This window comes from Crinia signifera, chromosome 6, assembly GCF_055691185.1.
Source record: "Crinia signifera chromosome 6, ASM5569118v1, whole genome shotgun sequence".
Classification (NCBI taxonomy): domain Eukaryota; kingdom Metazoa; phylum Chordata; class Amphibia; order Anura; family Myobatrachidae; genus Crinia; species Crinia signifera.
Genome location: NC_139222.1, coordinates 27,095,147 through 27,120,290, shown reverse-complemented (window position 1 = coordinate 27,120,290; position 25,144 = coordinate 27,095,147). Strand labels below are relative to the sequence as shown.

The 25,144-nt window shown below is 48.1% G+C and overlaps 1 protein-coding gene across 2 annotated transcripts in view; it reads right to left on the bottom strand.

Annotated features, from left to right (window-relative positions):
- Positions 1 to 10,532: 10,532 nt before the first annotated feature.
- The window catches only part of LOC146010154 (uncharacterized), a 62,545-nt gene continuing 47,933 nt past the window's right edge, over positions 10,533 to 25,144 (bottom strand). The window contains exons 2-7 of one of the 2 annotated variants that reach the window (XM_083151114.1): positions 24,423 to 24,593; positions 22,348 to 22,539; positions 20,738 to 20,816; positions 20,458 to 20,555; positions 20,027 to 20,321; positions 10,533 to 12,684 (exon numbers count right to left, since the gene is read on the bottom strand). In XM_083151114.1, coding sequence (XP_083007240.1) covers positions 11,360 to 12,684; positions 20,027 to 20,321; positions 20,458 to 20,555; positions 20,738 to 20,816; positions 22,348 to 22,539; positions 24,423 to 24,545 — 2,112 coding nt within the window. In that variant the 5' untranslated portion in view covers positions 24,546 to 24,593 and the 3' untranslated portion in view covers positions 10,533 to 11,359. The remainder of the gene's footprint in view (positions 12,685 to 20,026; positions 20,322 to 20,457; positions 20,556 to 20,737; positions 20,817 to 22,347; positions 22,540 to 24,422; positions 24,594 to 25,144) is intronic. The other variant, XM_083151115.1, reaches the window with a different exon arrangement.

Genomic DNA, 25,144 nt, shown 5'->3' with positions numbered 1-25,144 from the left:
AGGAGGAGCTAGATCCTGGGGGGGGAAGACCTGCGCCGAAATTGTTGGGGGTGTGGCCTAATTTGGGGGCGTGGCCTATACTCGCGGCTCCCCACGAGGCCACGCCCCCATTTTGCCGCTATGGGGGCATGATCCAGAGGCTCTGTGAGCCTCTAGTCATGCCCCCTGGCTGCGGGAATAGACGCTGTGCGCATGCGCACAGCGTTTATTCCCCGCTGCTTAGCAGCTGACAGGGGGGACTCCCAACAGCCCCCCCCACACCGCGGGACACTGCCGCCCGCGGGTGGGACAGCGGGACAGGCCCTGACAATCGGGACTGTCCCGTCAAAATCGGGACTGTTGGGAGGTATGCTGTTGGAATTTTGTAGCCATTGTGGCCCAAGTGGGTGGTGAAAGTGCCCCTTTCCATTCTCTATCCTGGGAGGACCACAATATCTTCTTCCCATGATTTCCTATTATTATTAATTATAATTATATTTAATATAATGACATTTACTCTGTGGTCCATCCTGGTGACACAGCTAACCATGAGATGTAGGAGGGTCCACAGGAGCAAGGCACCTATGCTGACTTCTTTGAGAGGCAGGCTCCTCCCTTCTGCATCCCAGCATTCCTCAGTTTGTTTTAGGTGCCCACCAGAGTGGGTGCTGCGCTGAATGGCTCCGTGCTGCAGCCATTTTGTGTTAGAGTAGCTAGGTGTTTGTTATTTTATTAATATTCACTAGTTAGTGCAGGCACGGTGTATGACTTCTAGAGGAAGTTTATGCACACTGAGAGCGCAGCAGAGGCTGACAGAAGCGCGTCCTGTCAGCTCTCTGTGTGCAGAGGAACACTCTGCCTTTTCTGCACAGTGCTTTAACCTCCATGAAGAGAGATTTCCTGGGCCCTGGGGTGAGCCCTCAACCGACTCCCTGCTTAGGGTAGGATCTTGGGGGACGGACCCCCCGCGCTATGGCGCTGCCATATTCAGGGGCTTATAGGCAGAAATCCAGAAATGGAGTTGATGCCTATTACAGGAGTGCAGCGTAGCTGGACGCTTCCAAGTGGCATTCTGTACAGATGCCTGACATTGTGCACTGTGTGTAATTATGACAGAAAGGTGTAGTGCTGCTGCTCTGGGGGAGGGAGCGCCTGCCATGTTAATTAACTTCAGGTTTTGTGGGGTTAAATGAACAGATGAATCAGGGGGATTTGTGCCCTTCGTGTGAGTCTGTGCCCAGTGGGGCTCAAGCCCAGAGGCCTGAGCAGCCTGAACCTGCGTGGGCGGCTGCCTTGGGGAGATCTACAGTGGGAACCACTGCCATCTATCTCCATAATAGGATTAAGTGAGTAATTGGATTACTCTGCTAATCCCCTGCTCTATTGTTCTATGTATTGTATCCAGGGCTATTTTTGTGCAGGCTCTAGCAGGAACTGTGGCCCTTATTCTAGTTCACTCTTTCTGACAAAATATTTCTTAGATGGACAAAACCATGTGCACTGCAGGTAAGGCAGGTGTAAAACCCCACCCAAATCTAATTATCTCTGCACAAGTAACACCTGCCTCACCTGCAGTGCACATGGTTTTGTCCATCTAAGAAATATTTTGTCAGAAAGAGTGAACTAGAATAGGGGCCACAGTTCCTGCTGGAGCCTGCACAAAAATAGCCCTGATTGTATCTGAGAACAATAGAATAGCCATGGTGAGCCATGGCCAAAGGAACAAAGATGAAACTGGCTCCTACTGTATGAATGCTTTGGTTCAGGCTTTAAACAGGCAGAGGGATGATCTTGTGAAATCTCCTGGCCCCTTTTCCCCCTCTCAAGAGTCTGTGGGCTCTATTATCCCATCTCAGAGGGACCCAGCTTTACTGCAGGTTATGCAGGACACTGCTCAGAGTGTTCATAAAATTTATGTATTCATGGAACAGCTGCCAAGACCCCTGAGGTTACTTCTCCCAGACACCCCTTATCTACACCTCCCCTGTTGACTTTAGATTCTGTTGAGGAAGTGTGTGTGCTGAGGATGCCTTTTTGGGACCAGAGGGAAGAAGTTGAGTCTTCTGTCCCTGGTATTGAGGATTTGATCCTTGCAGTTAAGCAGACTTTGAATCTATCAGATGAGGATAAAGTGCCAGCTCATTGTGTATTTAAGAAAATGCGCGAGAGTGGGCGTTACATCAAGAAGTCTTTCAGGAAATAGTAACTCTTTGGGGGCTCCCAGAGATAGACTTGATGACGTCCAGACACAACTGTCAGGTCCCCAGGTTCTGCTCTCGGACCAGGGACCCGACCGCGTGGGCGGTGTATGCCATGACAGTTCCGTGGTGTTTCACCCTCGCCTATGTGTTTTGTCTGTTTCCTATGATTGCTCGGGTACTCAAGATCCCTGGATTGGCCCAGGAGGTTGTGGTATTCAGACATACTGAGGTTGTACACTGACTCCTGGCATCTTCCTCTTCAGCCAGACTTACTCAAACAAGGACCGTTTCTGCACCTGGACCTAGCTCGACTCAATTTGATGGCCTGGCTTTTGAAACCTCCTTATTAAGGAATAAATGTTTCTCAGATGCTGTTATCCAAACCATGCTTAGGGCTCGCAAGCCTGTGTCAGCAGCTAATTACCATCATGTTTGGAAAATCTATATGAGGTGGTGTGAACGGCAAAAGGTACACACCTCTAGGTTCAAGGGGGTAGATTTATTAACAGATGAAGTGGGGTATATGCGCTATCCCCGTGCGCTAAAGCAGGGGATAGCGCATCCCCTGATCTATCAAACCCGTTGTACGGGTACTTTAACAGCAGCGGTTCGGGGGCGGGGACTTAGCGCATGTACTAGTTTTAGTACAGCGCGCATTAGCCATACCTAATTTATGATTCTTCTTTATGTGCCCTTCGTGAGTCTTTGGGGTGCTGTCCTTATCGCCAGAATTTTCTGGCGCTGCGGGTCTCCTCTATGAAGTTACGCGACGCTTGCTGGTCTCCAGCGTCTTCAAATTCAAACTGCGCATGCGCCGGGTACTACAGCATCCCCGGCGAACATTACCCGGCGCATGCGCAGTTTGAATTTGAAGATGCAGGAGACCAGCAAGCGGAAAACTGCGCATGCGCCGGATACACAACGCGAGACCAAGGTATCCGGCGCATGCGCAGAAGACGCCGCCGGACGCCTACAGCATTCGTTATGGGAGGAAACGTATCCCCGGCAGGAGGGGATAACGCACTCCCATAACGTGCGCACACACATTGATAGATTCGGGCGAAAGTCAGGTTCTCTTCACCACGATAAAGTGGTGAAGCGAACCTGTGCCCATAAGGTTCCTTAAAGCAGGATTAATAAATCTACCCCAAGGTCACTAGACTCTTGGAGTTCCTCCAGGATGGGTTTTCAGCAGAGCTTAGCCTGCAGTCCTTAAAGGCTGTCGGCCTTATCCATATTCTTTCAGAAAAGAGAGGCTCTTTTGCCAGAAGTACAGACTTTTTTACAGGGTGTTATGAGACTTTAACCTCCATATAGGCAGCCGGTGGCACCTTGGGACCTGTCTCTGGTTTTGTCGGTTCTACAAAATCCTCAGTTTGAGCATCTATGTTGATAGAGTAAAGGATTTTCCCAAAACTGATTTTCTTTTGGTACTATATGACATACATAAGAGAGGGTGGCCTGCTTCTAAGCAGAGCATTGCTAGATGGTTAAGGTCAGTAATTGCCTTTGCTTATACTAAGTACTTACACCAGATCGGTTGCTTTCTCTTGGGCTGTGCGTCATGGGGCTACAGTGGAGCAGTTATGCAGGGCTGCCACCTGGTCCTCTGTTCATACCTTTACCAAATTCTACAGTTTCCATGAGTTCTCGTCGGAGGACGCATCATTTGGGCGAGCAGTGATGAGAACTGTAAGCCTGAGCGTACCCTCCCAAAGGACCGGCTCTTGAACGTCCCATGGTTAGCTGTGTCACCAGGATGGACGACAGAGAAAAGGGGATTTTTGTGAGAACTTACTGTTCGAATCCCTTTCTTTGAGTCCATCCTGGTGACACAGCGATCCCTCCCTTACCCTCAGTAAGTTTATACCATTCATGTATTGTCATGTTATTTGATTGTGCATATTAATATGTTCAGGTGTTGTCCTGAGTAATGTATCCTAGTGTGCTTTAGAAGTTGAACTGAGGAATGCTCGGATGCAGAAGGGAGGAGCCTGCCTCTCAAAGAAGTCAGCATTGGTGCCTTGCTCCTGCGGACCCACCTACATCCCATGGTTATCTGTGTCACCAGGATGGACTCAGAGAAAGGGATTCGAACGGTAATTTTAACAAAAATACCCTTATATCAATTAATTATTGTACAACCAAGGTAGCACTTTTGCCCTTAGGAAACCCTGTCTGATCTATGTGTACAATATTCTGAGTTACTGAGTCCAATCTGAGGCCAAAATCTTTGCTGATATTTTTGCATCCGTGTTTACAAGGGAGATCGGCCTAAACGATTTTGGATTTTTCAAACTCTTGTCCTTCTTCAGGATCACTACAGTCAAAGCCTCGTTCATGGTGATCTATGATAATACAACACTCTTTTTTTACCTCCCCTAAGGAAGCTAAGAATTGGCTTGAGAGACAGCCTTGTGCAGAAAGTGGAAAATAATGTGTGAGATATGGGGCAAATTAGACACTATGTAATATGACTTAATATGCCATGTTTAGGGGGTGAGAGGAGAGAGAGGGAGGAGGGTTCTGTCTTGTTTAATGAATCTTTAAACAAGGTTGTCCCGCTATGGTGGGTGTCAGGATATAACATGTCGATGGTATAGAGAGGAGATCCTGCTGAAGAAAGTATAGGGGTCTGCTTAAACATTCCCCTAAGCCAGGGGTTCCCAATCTTTTTTGAATCGCGGCACCCTAGGAGTATCAGAATTTTTTCACGGCACCCCATGGCCAATAAAAAATAATTTGATGGAGTTTATATGCTATTCTTAGGGTCAGTTATGTGGTAAAGGGCAGAATTTGCTTCTGTGTGTACACATATTTTATGATTGGCAGCTGCCAGCACTGGTTTTGCTCATAAATAATTACCCATTAATAATTTGAGTTGGTCCTGGACCACCAACCCAGGGCACCCCTGCATGTGTCCCGGGGCACCCCAGGGAGCCACGGCACACAGTTTGGGAACCACTGCCCTAAGCTAAGTTTTTTTAGGGTTTTCTTTCTATTTTATTCTTATGCTCTATTTATGGGATATGGGTATATGGGAAGGGTTGAAAGGGCACAAAGGGTGGGGGTTGATGGGAATGTTGCTGAAAAATGCAGGTATATGTATTGCGCAGGTATATGTAACCAATGCATTGACCTCAGATGTGCCACCCAGCCATTTATCATACCCCAAATGTCTATAGCTGCCTACGTTCATAAGCAACTGGCTGCCCGATAACAAATGGTCTGCAATCCTAAACAGCTCCCTCTCGTGGATAATAAGTAGATTGCATCCGCCTAGACCAAATTTTTTAAAATGTAACACTTGCCTTTATGATCATATAGACATATCGTTCATGGTCGATTGTGGAATTGAAGGGTGGAGAAGTCAGGGCCGGTGAAGACCATCCAGGAGCGGGCAATGATGACCTTAGCCAGTGCACACACATTTAGAACATACGGTAAATCCGCCCCAAGCAAAGCCCCCTCATCAGCAGCTCCCAGCACGCATAGTTTAGGTGTCAAGATATTAGAGGCTATACCCGTAGAGTCCAAAGCTTGCTGTACCTTAGTGCAAAAGACCTTTACAAGTGGGCAGTCCCATAACAGATGCCAGAAGGTACCCCCCCCCCCCCCCAGCCCCACATTTTGGACAAGCAGAGGAAGAGCAAACCCCAAACCTGGCTAGTCTTACCAGCGTCAAGTATGTGCGATGTAAAATAAATAGTTGTATTTGTTGAATCGTAGCACTAGTGGTCTACAGGCGAGGCCATTCCCTAGTGGCTATCCAGTCATAATCATCCATAGGGAACAGGTCAAGCGCCCATTGGTCTCTAAGTGTAGTGAGGGGGTCTAAATGATGGTTAAATAACAGAAGGGAGTAAGTTAAGGAGACTGTTTTCTGTCCACTGAGAGTATCTAAGTAAGACCTAACGGGGGAAGGAGGTAAGGTAGGAGGGAAGTCTTTTAACTGTGCCTGTAAGGCGTGCCTTAGTTGTAAGTATGGAAAGAAGAAATGTTGTGGTAGATCAAATTCCTCTTTTAGTTGCTGAAAAGATTTGAACACCCCATTCAGGTATAATTGGCCTAGCGATATAAATCCCCTGGAGGCCCATAATCGCCTCCCCGCAAGAGGTCGCAACTCGGAGAGTTGTGTAGAGTGCCACAGGGAAGTCTCAGGGTCGATATCTGATAACCTAACCAGGGCCTCGGTGTTCTGCCTTTAGTGCCTGGGACAATATAGGGGGGCAGCGAGGAGGCAACCTGGCCCCCAAGAGCAGCTGCACCGGAGTACATCTAGGGATTACTTGAAGAACAAATGCAGCATGTAATGAATCCACACTGGCATCCTGAACCCACGGCCTAAGATGGACGAGCTGTGTGGCATAGTAGTAATACCTAAAGTGTGGTAGAGCCAGGCCACCAGCGACCCTAGGTCTAGTCAGTGTATCCATTTTTATCCTGGGTCGCTTGTTGGCCCAAATCAGTGAATTTCGCATGCTATTTAGTTTTCTGAAAAACGCAACAGGAATATACACAGGGGACTGCTGTAGGACATACACCACCATCTTTATCAAATTAACCCTCCCCGTCACCGTGAGGGGTAGCTTGCACCAGTGGCCGGATCTATCCTTAATATATGCCAAGATTGGAGCTAGATTAAGAGGTGTGTAATCAGGGAGTACTGTTAATAAAAATGCCTAAATATTGAATTGGGACACCCAACACAAGGGAGGCGGGATCACTGGGAAAGCTGGTGGGGCACCCTGCAGTGGCATTATATAGCTGACTTACCCCAGTTCATGGTGAGACCTGAATAGGTGCTTTACTTACTTATTATTACCCCTCCTCCAATGAACCTGAGTGGTATTACTGAACTAATTGAGCATCTACCACTATCTGTATGTATCTTTTTTATTATTATTTAACTAGGTGATTTATCGCGCCCTACGGGTGCTCTTCACACCGTCGTAAGAGGCTGCGCCCCCTTAATTTGTGAACATTTGTATATGAGAAAGATGGTTAGAATTGTATGAAAGATGCCTGTATTGCAACTTCAGTTATAGGTGACATGTGTTAAATAGAGAGCATATGATGTGGAAGGGGGTGTGTATTGTTTTGTTTAATTAAAAAGCGGTTACAGAGTAAGATGTACATTGATAGTGTGGATGGTACAGTGACATTTGTGGGTGTGGGGGGGGGGGGCTGGCTGTGTGTGCATGTTGTTTAGGTGTGTGTGTGCAATAGTATAGTAGGGTGTTTCTGAGTCAGCGGCTCCCCACTGGCGGAGGTCACGACACAGGAAAACAGGAGGCTGGGTAGTGATAGGGGTGTGTGGGCATAAGGGGGACTAAAGAGGAGGGTGGGAGATACTGTGCAGCTTCTGCCAGTGGGTGAGGGTCCAGCGTGGCAGTACAGGATGGTGGCCCTTAGTCAGTGTCTCCTCCTACTGGGTGGGAGTTCGGGTGCATGAGAGCAGGAGGCTGGGCTATGAGGCATGATAGGGGCATGTGGGCCAAACAGCGTCAGCGACTCCCCAGTGGTGGAAGTTACGGTTCAGGAGAGCAGGAAGCTGGGTAGTGATAGGGGTGTGTGAGTATACGGGGGACTAAAGAGGGGCTTAGGGGTGCCGTGAATTGCGGGAGGGGCGCCGTGAATCAAGGGAGGGGGGGCGCAGGTGTCGGCGAATCGCGGGAGAGGGTCCGCAAAGCGTGGGAGGGGGCGTGAATTGCGCGAGGGGGGGTTGCGAATCGCGGGGGTTCGTGAATTGTGGGAGGGGGGGGGCACGGGGCGCGATGAATCACCTAGTTGGTTATATATTCTTGTAGAAGGATGGTAGGATGTTGCTGTCATTCAGAATGCATTTACATAAACAGTAATAGTAGCAGTAAAAGGTCTGACTTAAAACACCTACAGTAAAACAGAACAGGTGTTATATATTATACAAAGAATTGGTTGATGATGTGTAGGTTGACGTGCACATAGTTCAAAGTTGTCACTGGAAAAAAATTGCTACAAGAAAAAATCAACACAGAAAGTTCAGCACATGTAAATGTTGACATAAGTGTGGCACTTCATCGGTGTCCTTGTCGACACATGAGAATGAATATGAAAACATTAAAAAAAAGAAAAATAAATCTTCAAAAACTCATGTCAACCTTTTTCATTGTCGACCATAGCCGTGTCAGTGTTTTGCATGTGCCATTTAATCCTGGGGTTGCCGTGAATCGCGCGCGGGGGTGGGGGGGGAGGGAGGAGGTGAGGGGTGTCCGCGAATCACGAGAGGAGGGGTCGTGGGTGGATGCCGTGAATTGTGGGAGGGGGGGTTGCAGTGAATCGCGGGAGGGTGGGTCGCGGGGGGTTGCCGCAATGACAGGAGGGGGGGTCAGGGGTGGGGAATCGCGGTAAGGGGGGTCGTGGGGGGCACCGTGAACCACGGGAGGGGGGGCCCGGGGGGTTGGCGCGAATCGTGGGAGGGGGGTCGCGGGATGCCGCGAATCGCAGGAGGGGGGGGTGTCAGGGGGTGGGGCCGCGAATCGCGGGAGTCACCGGAGGTGCCGCGAATTGCGGGGGGTGTGCTGCAAATCGCGGGAGGGGGGTCGCGGGGGGTGCCGCGAATCGCCACAAGAAAAAATCAACACAGAAAGGTCAACACATGTAAATGTTGACATAAGTGTGGCACTTCATTGGTGTCCATGTCGACACATGAGAATGAATATGAAAACATTGAAAAAGTGAAAAATATCATTTTTCATTGTCGACCATAGCCATGTCAGTGTTTTGCATGTGCCATTTAATCGTGGGGATGCCGTGAATGGGGGGTGGGGGGGGGGAGGTGCATACCTCCCAACATGACCCTCTCCAGGAGGGACACATTGCTCTGTTTCTGGACTTTCTTCTTAATGTATGGATTACCATCACCTGTGCTTAAACACCTTTCTTATCAATTACCCTGTTTAAAATGACAGGTGATGACAATCATAAATTAAGATGGAAGTCCACAAACAGAGCATTCTGTCCCTCCTGGAGTGGGTCATGTTGGGAGGTATGGAGGTGTGGGGCGCTCACCTGGTGTGTCTGGTGAGTAGCTGTGTCTTTGCTGTGTAACATGGAGAGGCAGGGGGTGTCTGTCACTGTCTGTGGGCTCACTGGGCTGGTTCTCTGCCATGTGAGTCAGTCATGTGAGTCAGAGGCTCCACCCAGCATTACAGCTCCAGACACACTTTGAGTGACAGATGTAGCCAAATATATAAGAGATTCAATCATCTTTTATTGAGTTTTTGCAATATTACTACCTTAAACGGTAAAACAAAAATAAATATATACATAGTGGACATATCGACATGTAACAGCAAAAACATTATATGACAATATACATTGTGTTAAGGCATAGATCACAAACAGGATAAGCGAGTTACACCCCCCCCCCCCCCCCCATTAGTACAAATTACTATATCAAACCTAAATAAGAATGCATACCTACCTATCAAACAAGGAATAAAGAAATAATAATAAAAAATAAAAAAACAACTATCAAGGCAAACCTGCTTAACAAAACTTCAGCCTTTTGCGTAGTTAAAATAGTCATAATGTTCCCATTAAAACAGAGACCTACATAAAGGACAAAAACATAAATGTGCATCGAGATCCGGAACTGCACAATCTTACAGGGATAGTCTCACAGATATAAACTATCCAAGAGATAGTTCCCGAAGACCAGACCCTGCCACTAAATAAATGAAGAACTGATCCAAGCAGCGGCGTAACTATAGCACCGCAGCCCCCGCCACCGCTGTGCATGTGGGGGCGCCGGGGGATGCGGTGCTATAGTTAACCCCCCCCCCCAATCCCCCGCAGACTCACCTATCTCGCTGGTCCCGGCGGCTCCGTTCTTCTGATGAGGACCACCACAAAATGGCCGCCCCATATAGTACACAGTTCTCTGAAACTGTCTGCTGTATGGGGGCTGCCATTTTGTGGAGGTCCTCAGCAGAACGGAGCCGCCGGGACCAGCGCGATAGGTAAGGCTTTGGGGGGGGGGGGGTTTGCATGGGCGGCGGGGCAGGGGTGCTTGGCGGGGCGGCGCCCAAAACGTAGCTACGCCACTGCTCACAAGTATATTTATCCTGTATTCTGGATGGCTCTGTTTTAGGAGACTTGGAAATAGCATCCGAGGCACTTGGGGAAACAGGCAGCAGAGTATCAAACTGTGGGCCAGATGCACTAAGCTTCAAAAGTGATAAAATGGAGAGTGATAAACAGCCAGCCAATCAGCTTCTACCTGCCATGTCACAGACAGTGCTTGGAAAATATCAGGCAGGAGCTGATTGGGTGGTTGTTTATCGCTCTCCATTTTATTACTTTTGAAGCTTACTGCATCTGGGCCTTAGTGAGAAGTCTCTGAGTGGAGGCAGTAATAGCTTGGATAATCTGCTGTAAGGAACAAACCATCTGTAAGGCGTTCAGTCAGCAATGCAGGACTTTGCAAACTGGTGCTTGCAGGTCGTCCACCAGAGGGGAGTAGTAGATACATCAAGCAGCGCGTATGGTGCACCAAATCCCAGAGTGGGAAGAACCCCTGCTGCAAGATGGCGGCAGCTAAGGGTTTGAAAATCCCGAAGACAGTCGGAGCAACCAGTATCAAAATGGCGGCAGTCAGAGGGCCTCAAGCTGCAGAAGGAACAGGCGGACTCCGGAGAAGCAAGACACAGGACCTCAGGGATCGCAGCAGCGGAGCAGGACATGACAGCAGGTAAGGGCAATCACATAATGAACCATAGATAAAAAGCACCCGGTCTCTGAGGGGAGGCTAGGTTAGACTGAGCACTCATATCTCCCGAAATTTTGCAGGAAAAACAGAGGTGGGCAGTCTTCCACAGAGCCTCATGCAAGCAGGGCTGGATACCATCCAATTAAAAGTAAATTTGGGGGAGAAACAGCTATATATAGGATAAAAATCGGGATTTTAGCGGGGGAGCTGCTAAGCTGCTGCCTTCACCTACCTGTCCCAGGCCACGCCCCGATGCTGGCATCTTTATAAATAAATTCCAGTCTTACATTGATGACATCCATTTAACTATGTATGTGGATGGAAATGTAACTATAACACTTATATACGGCATAATCACCATCTGTTTCATGTTGGTTATTATTTCCCGAGGTTTAAAAAGAGACTTCCGTGTAAAGTTTTTGCCACATTATGAACAAGAAAGTGGTTTCTCCCCTGTGTGGCTTCTCCGATGTTTAACCAGCTGTGATCTGTGAGTAAAACATTTCCCACACTCAGAACATGAAAATGGCCTCTCCCCTGTGTGACTTCTCTGATGATTAACAAGATCTGTTTTCTGTTTAAAACCTTTCCCACACTCAGAGCATGTATATGGCCTCTCACCTGTGTGAATTCTCTGATGATTAACAAGATCTGATTTGTGTGTAAAACATTTCCCACACTCAGAGCATGCATATGGTTTCTCACCTGTGTGACTTCTCTGGTGTACAACAAGAATTGATTTCTGTGTAAAACATTTCCCACACTCAGAGCATGGAAATGGCTTCTCACCTGTGTGACTTCTCTGATGTTGAACAAGACGTGCTTTTCGTGTAAAACATTTCCCACACTCAGAGCATGGAAATGGCTTCTCACCTGTGTGACTTCTCTGATGATTAACAAGATGTGATTTACGCATAAAACATTTCCCACACTCAGAGCATGAAAATGGTCTCTCGCCTGTGTGATATCTCTGATGTAAAATAAGACCTGCGTTGTCTGTAAAACATTTCCCACACACAGAGCATGTAAATGGTTTCTCACCTGTGTGACTTCTCTGATGTAGAACTAGACGTACTTTCCGTGTAAAACATTTCCCACACTCAGAGCATGGAAATGGCTTCTCACCTGTGTGACTTCTCTGATGAGTAACAAGATGTGATTTGTGCATAAAACATTTCCCACACTCAGAGCATGTGAATGGTTTCTCACCTGTGTGACTTCTCTGGTGTACAACAAGATTTAATTTCCGTGTAAAACATTTCCCACATTCAGAGCATGGAAATGGCTTCACACCTGTGTGACTTCTCTGATGACTAACAAGATGTGATTTGTGCATAAAACATTTCCCGCACTCAGAGCATGTAAACGGTCTCTCACCTGTGTGACTTCTCTGATGACTAACAAGACGCGATTGAGATGTACAACATTTCCCACACTCAGAACATGAATAACGTTTCTCTCCTGGCTTAGTTGGTTGATTATTAATGAGCTTTGTGTTCTGTTGAACATCTATAGACCAGGTATATACTGTATCTGCTGTAAGAGCTGTAATAGGCGTAACAATAACTGTGTGATCAGGAGAACACTGGACATGATTACAGGGATTACATGAGATATCTGCACTGGGGGGTACTGGGTGTATAATTGGGGTGTTGGGGTTTTGCCCTGGAGAACCTCCTGTGATATCTTCTATTTTACCATCTGGAGATACGATATGTCTCGCTGAGATCTTCATTCTGTTACATCCATCTGCTGGGAATATAATAAATATATGTCACTAGTAACTATTCCCTGTCACGTCCCCAAATACCAACCAATGGCTAAATTCAGTTGCAGGTAAAAGCGTTCTCACCTCCCCAATTCGCACACGGCCCATGTTTCAGCTATGTGCATTTCTGCGCATGCACTTGGTGCACCGGTGCAACCTTGCGGCCAGGGGGCGGGGGCAACAGATGTCAGCTGCCCGCCCACTTCCTTCTAAATGTGCACGCATATGCAACTTTACATATGCGTGCACGTTCCACATCATTCGATGGTCCCCGTCCATCGAATGATGTGGGTGCTACCCCACAGGCTGCGAATGGAAGTTTGTGTAAAACTTCCATTCACAGCCAGTGTGAATAACCTCCAGTATCCTTTTATGCAGGTACAGTAGGAGCAAGTTTCATCTTTGCTCCTTTGCCCATGACTAGCCATGGCTAGCCATGGCTATTCTATTGTTCTCAGCTGCAATACGTATTGTATTGCAGCTGAGAACAATAGAATAGCCATGGCTAGCCATGGCTAGCCATGGCCAAAGGAGCAAAGATGAAACTTGCTCCTACTGTAGTATGATACTGCTACAGATTTCTCACATATTACCAATAATACATTTTTTTTTTTTTTATATTCTCCAAAAGGACTCAGGGTGATTTACAGGCATAAACATTACATTGAGGTACTCAGGAGACACAGGGCTGGCGCTGGGGTGTAGGGGTTGGAGTAGCCTGGCACCAAATGGGTTAAACCTTTTGCCTACAGGTAGCCGAGGCTCCTCCCCCTCCTATGCCCCACCTCCACCCCCAGTTCTGGTTAGCAAGCCCAAGGCAGGAGACAGGAAGGAAGGAAGAGGAGAACCACATACAAAACGTCTCCAGGCTACTGGAGATCAAATATTTCAGTCCAGACAACGAAACTCAGAAACCGTAAATATTTGGAAGCCGGCGTGGCAGGGTGGGATCCCGGTGTCTCCTGGGTACCTTGAAGGAAAAGATTTAACAGTTAAGATATAAATCTTTCTTTTTTCTTCGGTCCTCAGGAGACACAGGGTCCGGACCACATCCAGAGAAGACTGCTCAGCAGAAACCCCCGACCCATGTTAGACCGGGGCAATGATTTCCTGATTCAAATGGAACCTCAACACCACCTTGGGAAGGTGACCAGGTCTGGTCCTGAGGACAGCCCTATACAGGTGAAATATCATAACATGGGGAATGGCAGGAGAAAGCAGAGAGATCTAAGACACTCCTAGCCGAAACTATGGCCAGCAGAAAAAACGGTTTTCCTGGTGAGCCAAGGCAAGTCCGCCGAACGCAGAGGCTCAAAAGGAGGGCCCTGAAGAGCTCTGAGAACCAGAGAAAGATCCCAAAGAGACACCAGAGGAACAAAAGGTTGTCTGAATGTGAAGAACTCCCTGAAAGAAAGTGCGAACGTCTGGTACGGTCACCTATGGAAGAGAATGCACAAGGCCAAAATCTGGACTTTTAGAGAGGAAAGGCGTAATCCGGCCTCTAACCCCTTTTGGAGGAAAGACAAAATCCTAGACAAGTGGAAAGTCCTGGGATTGAGTCTTTGCTGTAATTTGCACCAGCTGAGGATGGCTTGCGTGCCTGGAGCATGGTATGGATGACCCTAATAGAAAACCTCCTGGCTCTCAACAGTGAGGTCCCAATAGCCACCCCTTGAAAAGTCAGACAAGGAAGGTCTGGATGCAAACACAGACTAAGCAGGTCCGGGAGCAGAGGCAGACGTATTGGAGCTTCATACGGTTAAAGCCTGGAGATTGGAGTAACAGACCCTCCTGGGACAATACATCAGGGCAAAGGGCCATGGGACCAACGAGGCATCCACCATGCAAGCTCCTGGGTCTGAGACCCATATTCGATTTCTGGTCTGCCCCAACGTCAGACCAGCATCTGGAACACCTCTGCGTGGAGTGCCCATTCGCCGGCGTGAGTCTGATGATTCAAGAAGTCTGCTTCCCAATCGAGGATACCCAGTTTGAAGATTGCCAACAGAGCTGGATTACGTTTCTCTGTCCACTGGAATATGCAGGAGGTCTCCGCCATAGTAGACTGACTGCGAGTGCCACCTTGATGTCAGGCACAATAGCGCCTTGGTCCATTATATTGCGGCAGCACTATTCTCAGATCATATCCAGGTACCATCACCCGGTAATTGAATAGAAGGACTCCTACTTGCGGAATAATACTGGCTTGAGGAGGTTCTTTGAATCTATCCACAGCTGCAGGAGACCATTGAGTATACATGGGACTGGTAAACATTACGGATACCACATTGTCTAAATCAAAAAGGAACTTTTAAATCCACACATGAATTATATCCAACTTGAGCCATCATTAAGCCTCATTCATTTAGTATCATCGCCAGCAGTATATGTTGTGTGTTGTTTGTCTTGTATATGTTTTTTATTGTTATGAAGTGCATTTCTATACCATGTATTAGTATTTTTTAATAAATGTACCCATGATTATTAACTCTGAATGAACAATCATTTGTCCTGACAAGACTGCGCTTCTTAAAGTGACAGCGACCCTATTGGGCAAAAGTCATTTATCTCTCTTTTTGATCCAGAAGCCTCCAGGACAGCGAAAGATGCACCTCCGGGGTTAGGACTATCATCGGGGGACCAAGATCTGGCATGAGATCCAAACCAAAAATATCCGTTGATGAACTGAGTCCAGTTGAGCTCCCAGATGCAACATGAACTGTGTGGGAACAATTGAAGACTTGGGCCAGTGGATAATCCAGCTGTGGGCCTGTAACGACTGTACCACTATGGACAGGTGATAGTACCTCTGAGGACTGAGCCAGGATGGGCAAGTCCTCCTGGTACGGTAGCCCTGCCCCCGAAGCCTGCTCCCCATGACTGCTATGACCTTCGCGAAGACAGGGGGAGCAGCGGAGAGTCCAGATGGAAGAAACTGAAAGGGTCACCCCTGCATCGCAAACATCAGATATTTTTGAAGTTGCAGACAGATGGGGACATGCAAATAGGCATCCTGTATATCCAGGGAAAACGATGAATTCCCCTGGTTCCAATGCTTGGATGATCGAGTGCAAAGTTTCCATGCGCAGGAACCTGTTGAGATGCTTGAGATTCAGTATCAGACGGTAAGATTGTTGGGCTTCCTTACCAAAAAGGCCCTGGCTTATCTGAGTTCCTTGGTAAAGCTATGGAAAAGTAGCATCTGGGTGGTCAACATCAAAACATCAGGGCATATGCCCCTGGACACGATGTCGATTACCCAGGCGTCTTTTGTGGAATCCCGCCACATGGCCAAAAACTTCAACAGCTGGCCTTCCACCCTGGAGTCCTCCAGGTGGAGGCTCTCCATGTCATGCAGAGGGCTTGTCAACGGGCTTAGAGTCTGGGCATCTAGTTGCCCAGGACTGCCTGCCCTTTGGTTTGGAAGGCCTACTGGCCTGGGACTGAGACCAGAAGAAGGACTGGAATCTACCAATACCCTGAGTTCTAAAGGACTGAAAGATAGTGGGATGAGAACGCGGGGTGGGAATAGACAAGAGGAAGGCCATCTTAGAGTCCGCTACTGTAGCCACTATCTTGTTGAGCTCCCAGCCAAAGAGCACTGACCCTTCATTAGGAAGTGCCTCCAATGCTCTCTTAGAGTCCGCGTCAGCCTTCGAAGAACAGGGGCCATCTCACACTTAATCTATCTGCACAGAGACTGAGAAGTAGAACCCTCACTGTGCTCAGTTCTCCGCTTAACAGATCTACCCTGTAAGGTGTGTTGTAGGCTCTGAACGGAGGCAGATACTTGCCCATGCCGATTCCAACAGGGGGGGGGGGGGCAAACCTGTCTGGGCCGCGGACGGCACCACAGAGAGCAAGCATACAGTAAATACACTGCAGAAATACTGGGCAATAAGCTCAACTAGCAGCAGCGCTGTAAGGAGCATACTGGTGTGACCTGATCCTTGGTGGAGTAGAGGCACATGGGGGCGGCAAACCAAACTCTCGACTGGATCTTAAGGCTGCTCGGCGTCTCTGGTCCATGTGAGAGAGGGAGGAGAAGAAGGCCAGTGGCGGGAAGCCTGTGTGAGGGAGTGTGCCACTGACCAGGGGGAGGAGCTAGCGGGGAGAGCCCACCTCCCCTTGCTGACACAAATCCACAGAAAATTGTCTCCAGGGCAGTGCCAGTAAATCCCGGCTTCCCTGGTAATCTAGCGGGAGGATGTAGTGACCAGGTGCCCGCTGTTAGAGCAGCCTAGTGGCCCCCTGCACTGGTACCACCTAGCCACTAGCCCCTCCGCGTGAAGGAAGCCCCCTTACCTGTGTCCGGCATCCAGCTGCAGCGGTAGTCCCCCTCAGTGCCCAGCCAAGGTCAAGCACTTATGGTGTGGTGCTGCGGCCACCGGCACCCAGGTGATGGTGCAATAGTGCTGGTGTCTATCAGACACCCAGAGCTGCTGCACAGTGTAAAACAAGAAAGAATAAAATCTTAAAATAAGGCTGCCTAATGCAGCTCCCCGTTTATAAAGGTGCTCTGGCTTGTGCCAGCACCAATGAGAACTTGCTCCCTGGGGGCAGAGGAGGAGCCTAGACTGCCTTGGAGGCAAAATATTTAACCCGATTGGTGGCTAAATCAGATGTGAGGGGGAGAGGAGGAGTATAATAGGGGCTGATGGCTCCTGATGTACGAGATAGACCAGAGAGTGTGGGACGGAGACTGGTCAGATCTCTGGGCTGGTAACACACAGTGACATGATGTGAGGGGAGACCAGAGAGTGTGGGACGGAGACTGGTGAGATCTCTGGGCTGGTAACACACAGTGACATGATGTGAGGGGAGAGCAGGAGTATAATAGGGGCTGATGGCTCCTGATGTATGATATACACCAGAGAGTGCGGGGAGGAGACTGGTCAGATCTCTGGGCTGGTAACACACAGTGACATGATGTAAGGGGAGAGCAGGAGTATAATAGGGGCTGATGGCTCCTGATGTATGAGATACACCAGAGAGTGTGGGGAGGAGACTGGTCAGATCTCTGGGCTGGTAACACACAGTGACATGATGTGAGGGGAGAGCAGGAGTATAATAGGGGCTGATGGCTCCTGATGTATGAGATACATCAGAGAGTGTGGGGAGGAGACTGGTCAGATCTCTGGGCTGGTAACACACAGTGACATGATGTGAGGGGGAGAGCAGGAGTATAATAGGTGCTGATGGCTCCTGATGTATGAGATACACCAGAGAGTGCGGGGAGGAGACTGGTCAGATCTCTGTGCTGGTAACATACAGTGACATGATGTGAGGGGAGAGCAGGAGTATAATAGGGGCTGATGGCTCCTGATGTATGAGATACACCAGAGAGTGCGGGGAGGAGACTGGTCAGATCTCTGGGCTGGTAACACACAGTGACATGATGTGAGGGGAGAGCAGGAGTATAATAGGGGCTGATGGCTGCTGATGTATGAGATACACCAGAGAGTGTGAGGAGGAGACTGGTCAGATCTCTGGGCTGGTAACACAGTGACATGATGTGAGGGGGAGAGCAGGAATATAATAGGGGCTGATGGCTCATGATGTATGAGATACACCAGAGAGTGCGGGGAGGACACTGGTCAGATCTCTGGGCTGGTAACACAGTGACATGATGTGAGGGGGAGAGCAGGAATATAATAGGGGCTGATGGCCCCTGATGTATGAGATACACCAGAGAGTGTGGGGAGGAGACTGGTCAGATCTCTGGTAACACACAGTGACATGATGTGAGGGGGAGAGCAGGAGTATAATAGGGGCTAATGGCTCCTGATGTATGAGATATACCAGAGAGTGCAGGGAGGAGACTGGTCAGATCTCTGGGCTGGTAACACACAGTGACATGATGTGAGGGGGAGAGCAGGAGTATAATAGGGGATGATGGCTCCTGATGTATGAGATACACCAGAGAGTGCGGGGAGGAGACTGGTCAGATCTCTGGGCTGGTAACACACAGTGACATGATGTGAGGGGAGAGCAGGAGTATAATAGGGGCTGATGGCTCCTGATGTATGAGATATACCAGAGAGTGCGGGGAGGAGACTGGTCAGATCTCTGGGCTGGTAACACATAGTGACATGATGTGAGGGGGAGAGCAGGAGTATAATAGGGGCTGAGGATCCTGATGTATGAGATACCCCAGAGAGTGTGGGGAGGAGACAGGTCAGATCTCTGGGCTGGTAACACACAGTGACATGATGTGAGGGGAGAGCAGAGCAGGAGTATAATAGGGGCTGATGGATCCTGATGTATGAGATTCACCAGAGAATGTGGGGAGAAGACTGGTCAGATCTCTGGGCTGGTAACACAGTGACATGATGTGAGGGGAGAGCAGGAGTATAATAGGGGCTGATGGCTCCTGATGTATGAGATACACCAGAGAGTGTGGGGAGGAGACTGGTCAGACCTCTGGGCTGGTAACACACAGTGACATGATGTGAGGGGAGAGCAGGAGTATAATAGGGGCTGATGGCTCCTGATGTATGATATACACCAGAGAGTGTGGGGAGGAGACTGGTCAGATCTCTGGGATGGTAACATGATGTGAGGTGGAGAGCAGGAGTATAACAGGGACTGATGGCTCCTGATGTATGAGATACACCAGAGAGTGTGGGGAGGAGACTGGTCAGATCTCTGGGCTGGTAACACACAGTGACATGATGTGAGGGGGAGAGCAGGAGTATAATAGGGGCTGATGGCTCCTCATGTATGAGATACACCAGAGAGTGTGGGGAGGAGACTGGTCAGATCTCTGGGCTGGTAACACACAGTGACATGATGTGAGGGGGAGAGCAGGAGTATAATAGGGGCTAATGGGTCCTGATGTATGAGATACACCAGAGAGTGCGGGGAGGAGACTGGTCAGATCTCTGGGCTGGTAACACACAGTAACATGATGTGAGGGGGAGAGCAGGAGTATAATAGGGGCTGATGGCACCTGATGTATGAGATACACCAGAGAGTGCGGGGAGGAGACTGGTCAGATCTCTGGGCTGGTAACACACAGTGACATGATGTGAGGGGGAGAGCAGGAGTATAATAGGGGATGATGGCTCCTGATGTATGAGATACACCAGAGAGTGTGGGGAGGAGACGGGTCAGATCTCTGGGCTGGTAATTTACAATCTAAATATTCTAACACAAACACAGGTGCATTCTGTCAATCAACATATTTCTGGACTGGGGAGGGAAATCCACTCAAAAACTGGGAGAACAACTCCACCCACATAACACACGGGTCATAATTAAACTGAACACTCTGTCATCTTGGTGCATGGAAACACAATTCTGTGATAATTGCTTATTACTCACCTGTACTGATATTTGTAGGGGTTTTCTTCTCATGACACTGCTGATTACTTCTTGCATTTGCCTGTTCTCCCTCTGTATCTTCTACCTTAATATCAGTCACATCCGTCTCTTCTTCTCCCTCTGTATCTTCTGCCTTAATATCGGTCACATCCGTCTCTTCTTCTCCCTCTGTATCTTCTGCCTTAATATCGGTCATATCCGTCTCTTCTCCCTCTGTATCTTCTGCCTTAATATCGGTCACATCCGTCTCTTCTCCCTCTGTATCTTCTGCCTTAATATCAGTCAGGCCTCCACCCTAAATAACCACTATCATAAGTTATTATTGTCTGGTTACTTTAAGATTACACAATATAATATCAGTGTATAAGAAAACACAGATCATATAGTGTCAGTCATTTTGGTATATTGGTGACACCCTAAATCCCACCTACCTGATCCTCCTGTGGGGTCCTGTGATTCTCTGCTGTATAATCCTGGGAATACAGAGGACGGGGACATCTCTCTGGGGTATCTCTGTTACTGGGCCCATCTGTCGGAAACACACAGTATCTGAGTACATATTATATAATTTATATATATATATATATATATATATATATATATATATATATATATATATATATATATATAAATAATTTATTAATCAGATGATGGTGTATAAAGGGGACTCCTATACCTGCTCTCCCCTCTACAATAAACGTCTTCTCTTACCAAGTGATGTGAGGGGCCGGTGATTTTCCATCATCATGTCCTTGTACAGACCCTTGTGTTCCTCTATATACTGCCCCACCTGCATGGAGAGACAGACAGTGACATCCTGATACCTTATAGGAACCTGACACACACAGTGATACAGTCACCACCCAGACACATTCCCAATTGTTACTGTATAATGTCCCATTCCCAGCAGTCACCTCTCTGGTCACATCCCCCGGTGTTACTGTATAATGTCCCATTCCCAGCAGTCACCTCTCTGGTCACATCCCCTGGTATTAAAAAAAAGGGGGGGGGGAAGATTGCGCAAAGTTGATGACAGAAACAGTAATTAGTTATAAAAGTACAATATTAGTTTATTAAAACATACATGTGTAATATAACCTGTGCAATTGCACGGGGGAAGGGGTTAAGAATAGTAAAAAATGGGATATTGAAAAAGCTGCATCCAGAACTTAGTAGTGTCACCTTATCAGCTGGCAAGTGGAAATAAGGTGGATGGGCATATATTATGTCCTCTTTGACACTGGGACATTAAAACCTTTTTGCAGAGTGTCCTCCAATAAGGAACTGAGATAGAATAGTCCTTGATATATATACCCCTACTCCCAGCCTGTTAAGCTACCTTGAAAAAGCTGCTCCTAAGCAGTGAAACGCGTTGGCCAGGCTACCCAGCCACCTACCCCTTCCATTCTGCTGCACATCCAGACATCACCTTGGCATAGGAAAATACACCATTGCAATATCTCTTTTCCAGAGGAAAATCAGACCGGGACTTTTATCCACCTGCCTACACCTTGGAGTACCCACGTCTAAAGGAACGCCACCTTTTAAGGTACCCACACCTGGTTCAAAGCAGAACCCACACCACAGAGAATCCATATCAAGGACTATTCTATCTCAGTTCCTTATTGGAGGACACTCTGCAAAAAGGTTTTAATGTCCCAGTGTCAAAGAGGACATAATATATGCCCATCCACCTTATTTCCACTTGCCAGCTGATAAGGTGACACTACTCAGTTCTGGATGCAGCTTTTTCAATATCCCATTTTTTACTATTCTTAACCCCTTCCCCCGTGCAATTGCACAGGTTATATTACACATGTATGTTTTAATAAACTAATATTGTACTTTTTTAACTAATTACTGTTTCTGTCATCAACTTTGCGCAATCTTCCCCCCCCCTTTTTTTCTTGTCACTTGTAGGGACTGACAATCCCTTTATCTTGATTGCTGCAGGCTCAACCGCTCATACAGGCGCCCCTAACAGACACCTAGGTGTCTGCCCACTCTTTTTTCACATCCCCTGGTATTACTGTATAATGCCCCATTCTCAGCAGTCACCTCTCTGGTCACATCCCCCGGTGTTACTGTATAATGTCCCATTCCCAGCAGTCACCTCTCCGGACACATCCCCCGGTGTTACTGCTTAATGCCCCATTCCCAGCAGTCACATCCCCCAGTGTTACTGTATAATGCCCCATTCCCAGCAGTCACCTCTCCAGTCACATCCCCCGGTGTTACTGTATAATGTCCCATTCTCAGCAGTCACCTTTCCGGTCATATCCCCCTGTGTTTCTGTATAATGCCCCATTCCCAGCAGTCACCTCAACAGTCAGCAGCTGGATGATCTTGTTGGTGAGTTCCAGGATCTTCTGGTCTTTGTGCATCTCATGTATCAGTGAGTGAGGTGGAGGCACAGTGATGGAGCTCTGGGTCTTGCTCAGTCCTCCTGACACATGGGGACGGCTGCTTTGTGTCTCATACTCACCAGATGTCTTCTTGACTACTGTGTAGTCCTGTGTATTAGGGGAAAAAACAAATATCACTGTGATGCTATCAGATCCCCTCACCTTCCATCCCTGTAGTATTGCTATAGGTATAAGTGACATCACTGTCATCTCCCCATTCTCATCCCTGTATTATTACTTCAGATAGATGTGACATCACAATGAAGCTCCCAGATCCCCTCACCTCCCCCGTCACTTCCCTGTATTATTACTATAGATATAAGTGATGTCACAGTGACGCTCCCAGATCCCCTCACCTCCCCAGTCACGTCCCTGTATTATTACTATAGATATAAGTGATGTCACAGTGACACTCCCAGATCCCCTGACCTCCTCAGTCACGTCCCTGTATTATTACTATAGATATAAGTGATGTCACTGTGACACTCTCAGATCACCTCACCTCCCCAGTCACTTCCCTGTATTATTACTATAGATATAAGTGATGTCACAGTGACACTCCCAGATCCCCTCACCTCCCCAGTCACGTCCCTGTATTATTACTATAGATATGTGACATCACAGTGACACTCCCAGATCCCCTCACCTCCCCAGTCACATCCCTGTATTATTACTATAGATATAAGTGATGTCACAGTGACACTCCCAGATCCCCTCACCTCCCCAGTCACGTCCCTGTATTATTACTATAGATATAAGTGATGTCACAGTGACACCCCCAGATCCCCTCACCTCCCCAGTCACGTCCCTGTATTATTACTATAGATATGTGACATCACAGTGACGCTCCTGATCCCCTCACCTCCCCAGTCACGTCCCTGTATTATTACTATAGATATAAGTGATGTCACAGTGACACTCCCAGATCCCCTCACCTCCCCAGTCACATCCCTGTATTTTTACTATAGATATAAGTGATGTCACAGTGACGCTCCCAGATCCCCTCACCTCCCCAGTCACGTCCCTGTATTATTACTATAGCTATAAGTGATGTCACAGTGACACTCCCAGATCCCCTAACCTCCCCAGTCACTTCCCTGTATTATTACTATAGATATAAGCGATGTCACAGTGACGCTCCCAGATCCTCTCACCTCCCCAGTCACGTCCCTGTATTATTACTATATATCTTCAACCTGTGGCCCTCCAGATGTTGTAGAACTACATGTCCCAGCATGCCCTGACAGTTGTGGCATGCTCTTGTAGGGAAAAATGTGGCAATGCATGTTGGAACATGTAGTTTCACAACATCTGGAGGGCCACAGGTTGAAGACCCATGATATAAGTGATGTCACTGTGACACTCCCAGATCCCCTCACCTCCCCAGTCATATCCCTGTATTACTATAGATACAAGTGATGTCACAGTGATGCTCCCAGATCCCCTCACCTCCCCAGTTACGTACCTGTGTTATTACCAGTGGCGTAACTATAGCTCCGCAGCACCCGCGGTGGGCAAAGAGAAATTGGGGGCGCCGCCGGGGGGGCTGCGGGGCTATAGTTACCCGCAGTCTGCGTCTCGCCCAGCTCTCTGCCGGGACCTGCCTGACCGTCACGGTCCCGGCCGGCTCCTGCTGCAATGAAAACTGACAATTAGAAAATGGCTGCCCCCATACTGCAGACAGTTTTCTGTCTGCAGTATGGGGGCAGCCATTTTCTAAGAGTCCGTTTTCATTGTAGCAGCAGGAGCCGGCCGGGACCGTGGCGGTCAGGAAGGTCCCGACAGAGAGCCGGGCGAGACGCAGACCGCGGGTAAGAAGGGGGGAAGGTTAGGTGGTGGGGGGGGGAATAAACGTGCGGCGGCGGGGGGGGGGGGGGGGGGGTGTTGGTAAATAGTTAGTTACGCCCCTGGTTATTACTATAGATGTAAGTGATGTCACAGTGACACTCCCAGATCCCCTCACCTCCCCAGTCACCTCCCTGTATTATTACTATTGATGTGACTGTCACCTCCCCAGTCAGTATGTAGATGATCTCCAGGGTGAGACTTAGAATACGCTCAGACATAGGAGTCCCATTCTTCTCTATCCTTAGGGAATCAGTGACGTGTCTCATACTCAAATGACGTGTAGCGAATTCTCTGGTTCCTCACCGCTCAGTGGTCTAGGAGTAAGTATAATAATTATAATATACAGCACAGAGCACATATGTAACATAGATGTGAAGAACTGAGTCCTCCTCCCCCTGCCCACCATAATAATAAAAGGACACCACAGGCTGCTCCCCCTGTATAATAATAACAGCAGCACCACAGGCTGCTGCACGGCGGGCCACTGACAGAGCGGGATGGGTGCTGGTTGGCCAACCGATGACCAGTATGGGGGCATGGCCACACCCTGCCGTGCAATTCTGGTGAGAATTAGCGGGGACGGGGCTATAAAGATGCGATTCGCGTCTCTTGCGCCCACGGGAGGATGCTACCACTATATAACAACAACAACAGGACACTACAGGATTCTCCCCCTCTATAATAACAATATTAATAATAATAATACCAGGACACTACAGGCTGCTCCCCTTGTATTATAATAATAATAATAATAATAATAGTAATAATAATAATAATAATTAATGCCAGGACACTGCCGCTCCCTCTTCATTATAATAATAAATGGTAATACTACCATGACACTAAAAGTCGATCTCTGTCTAGA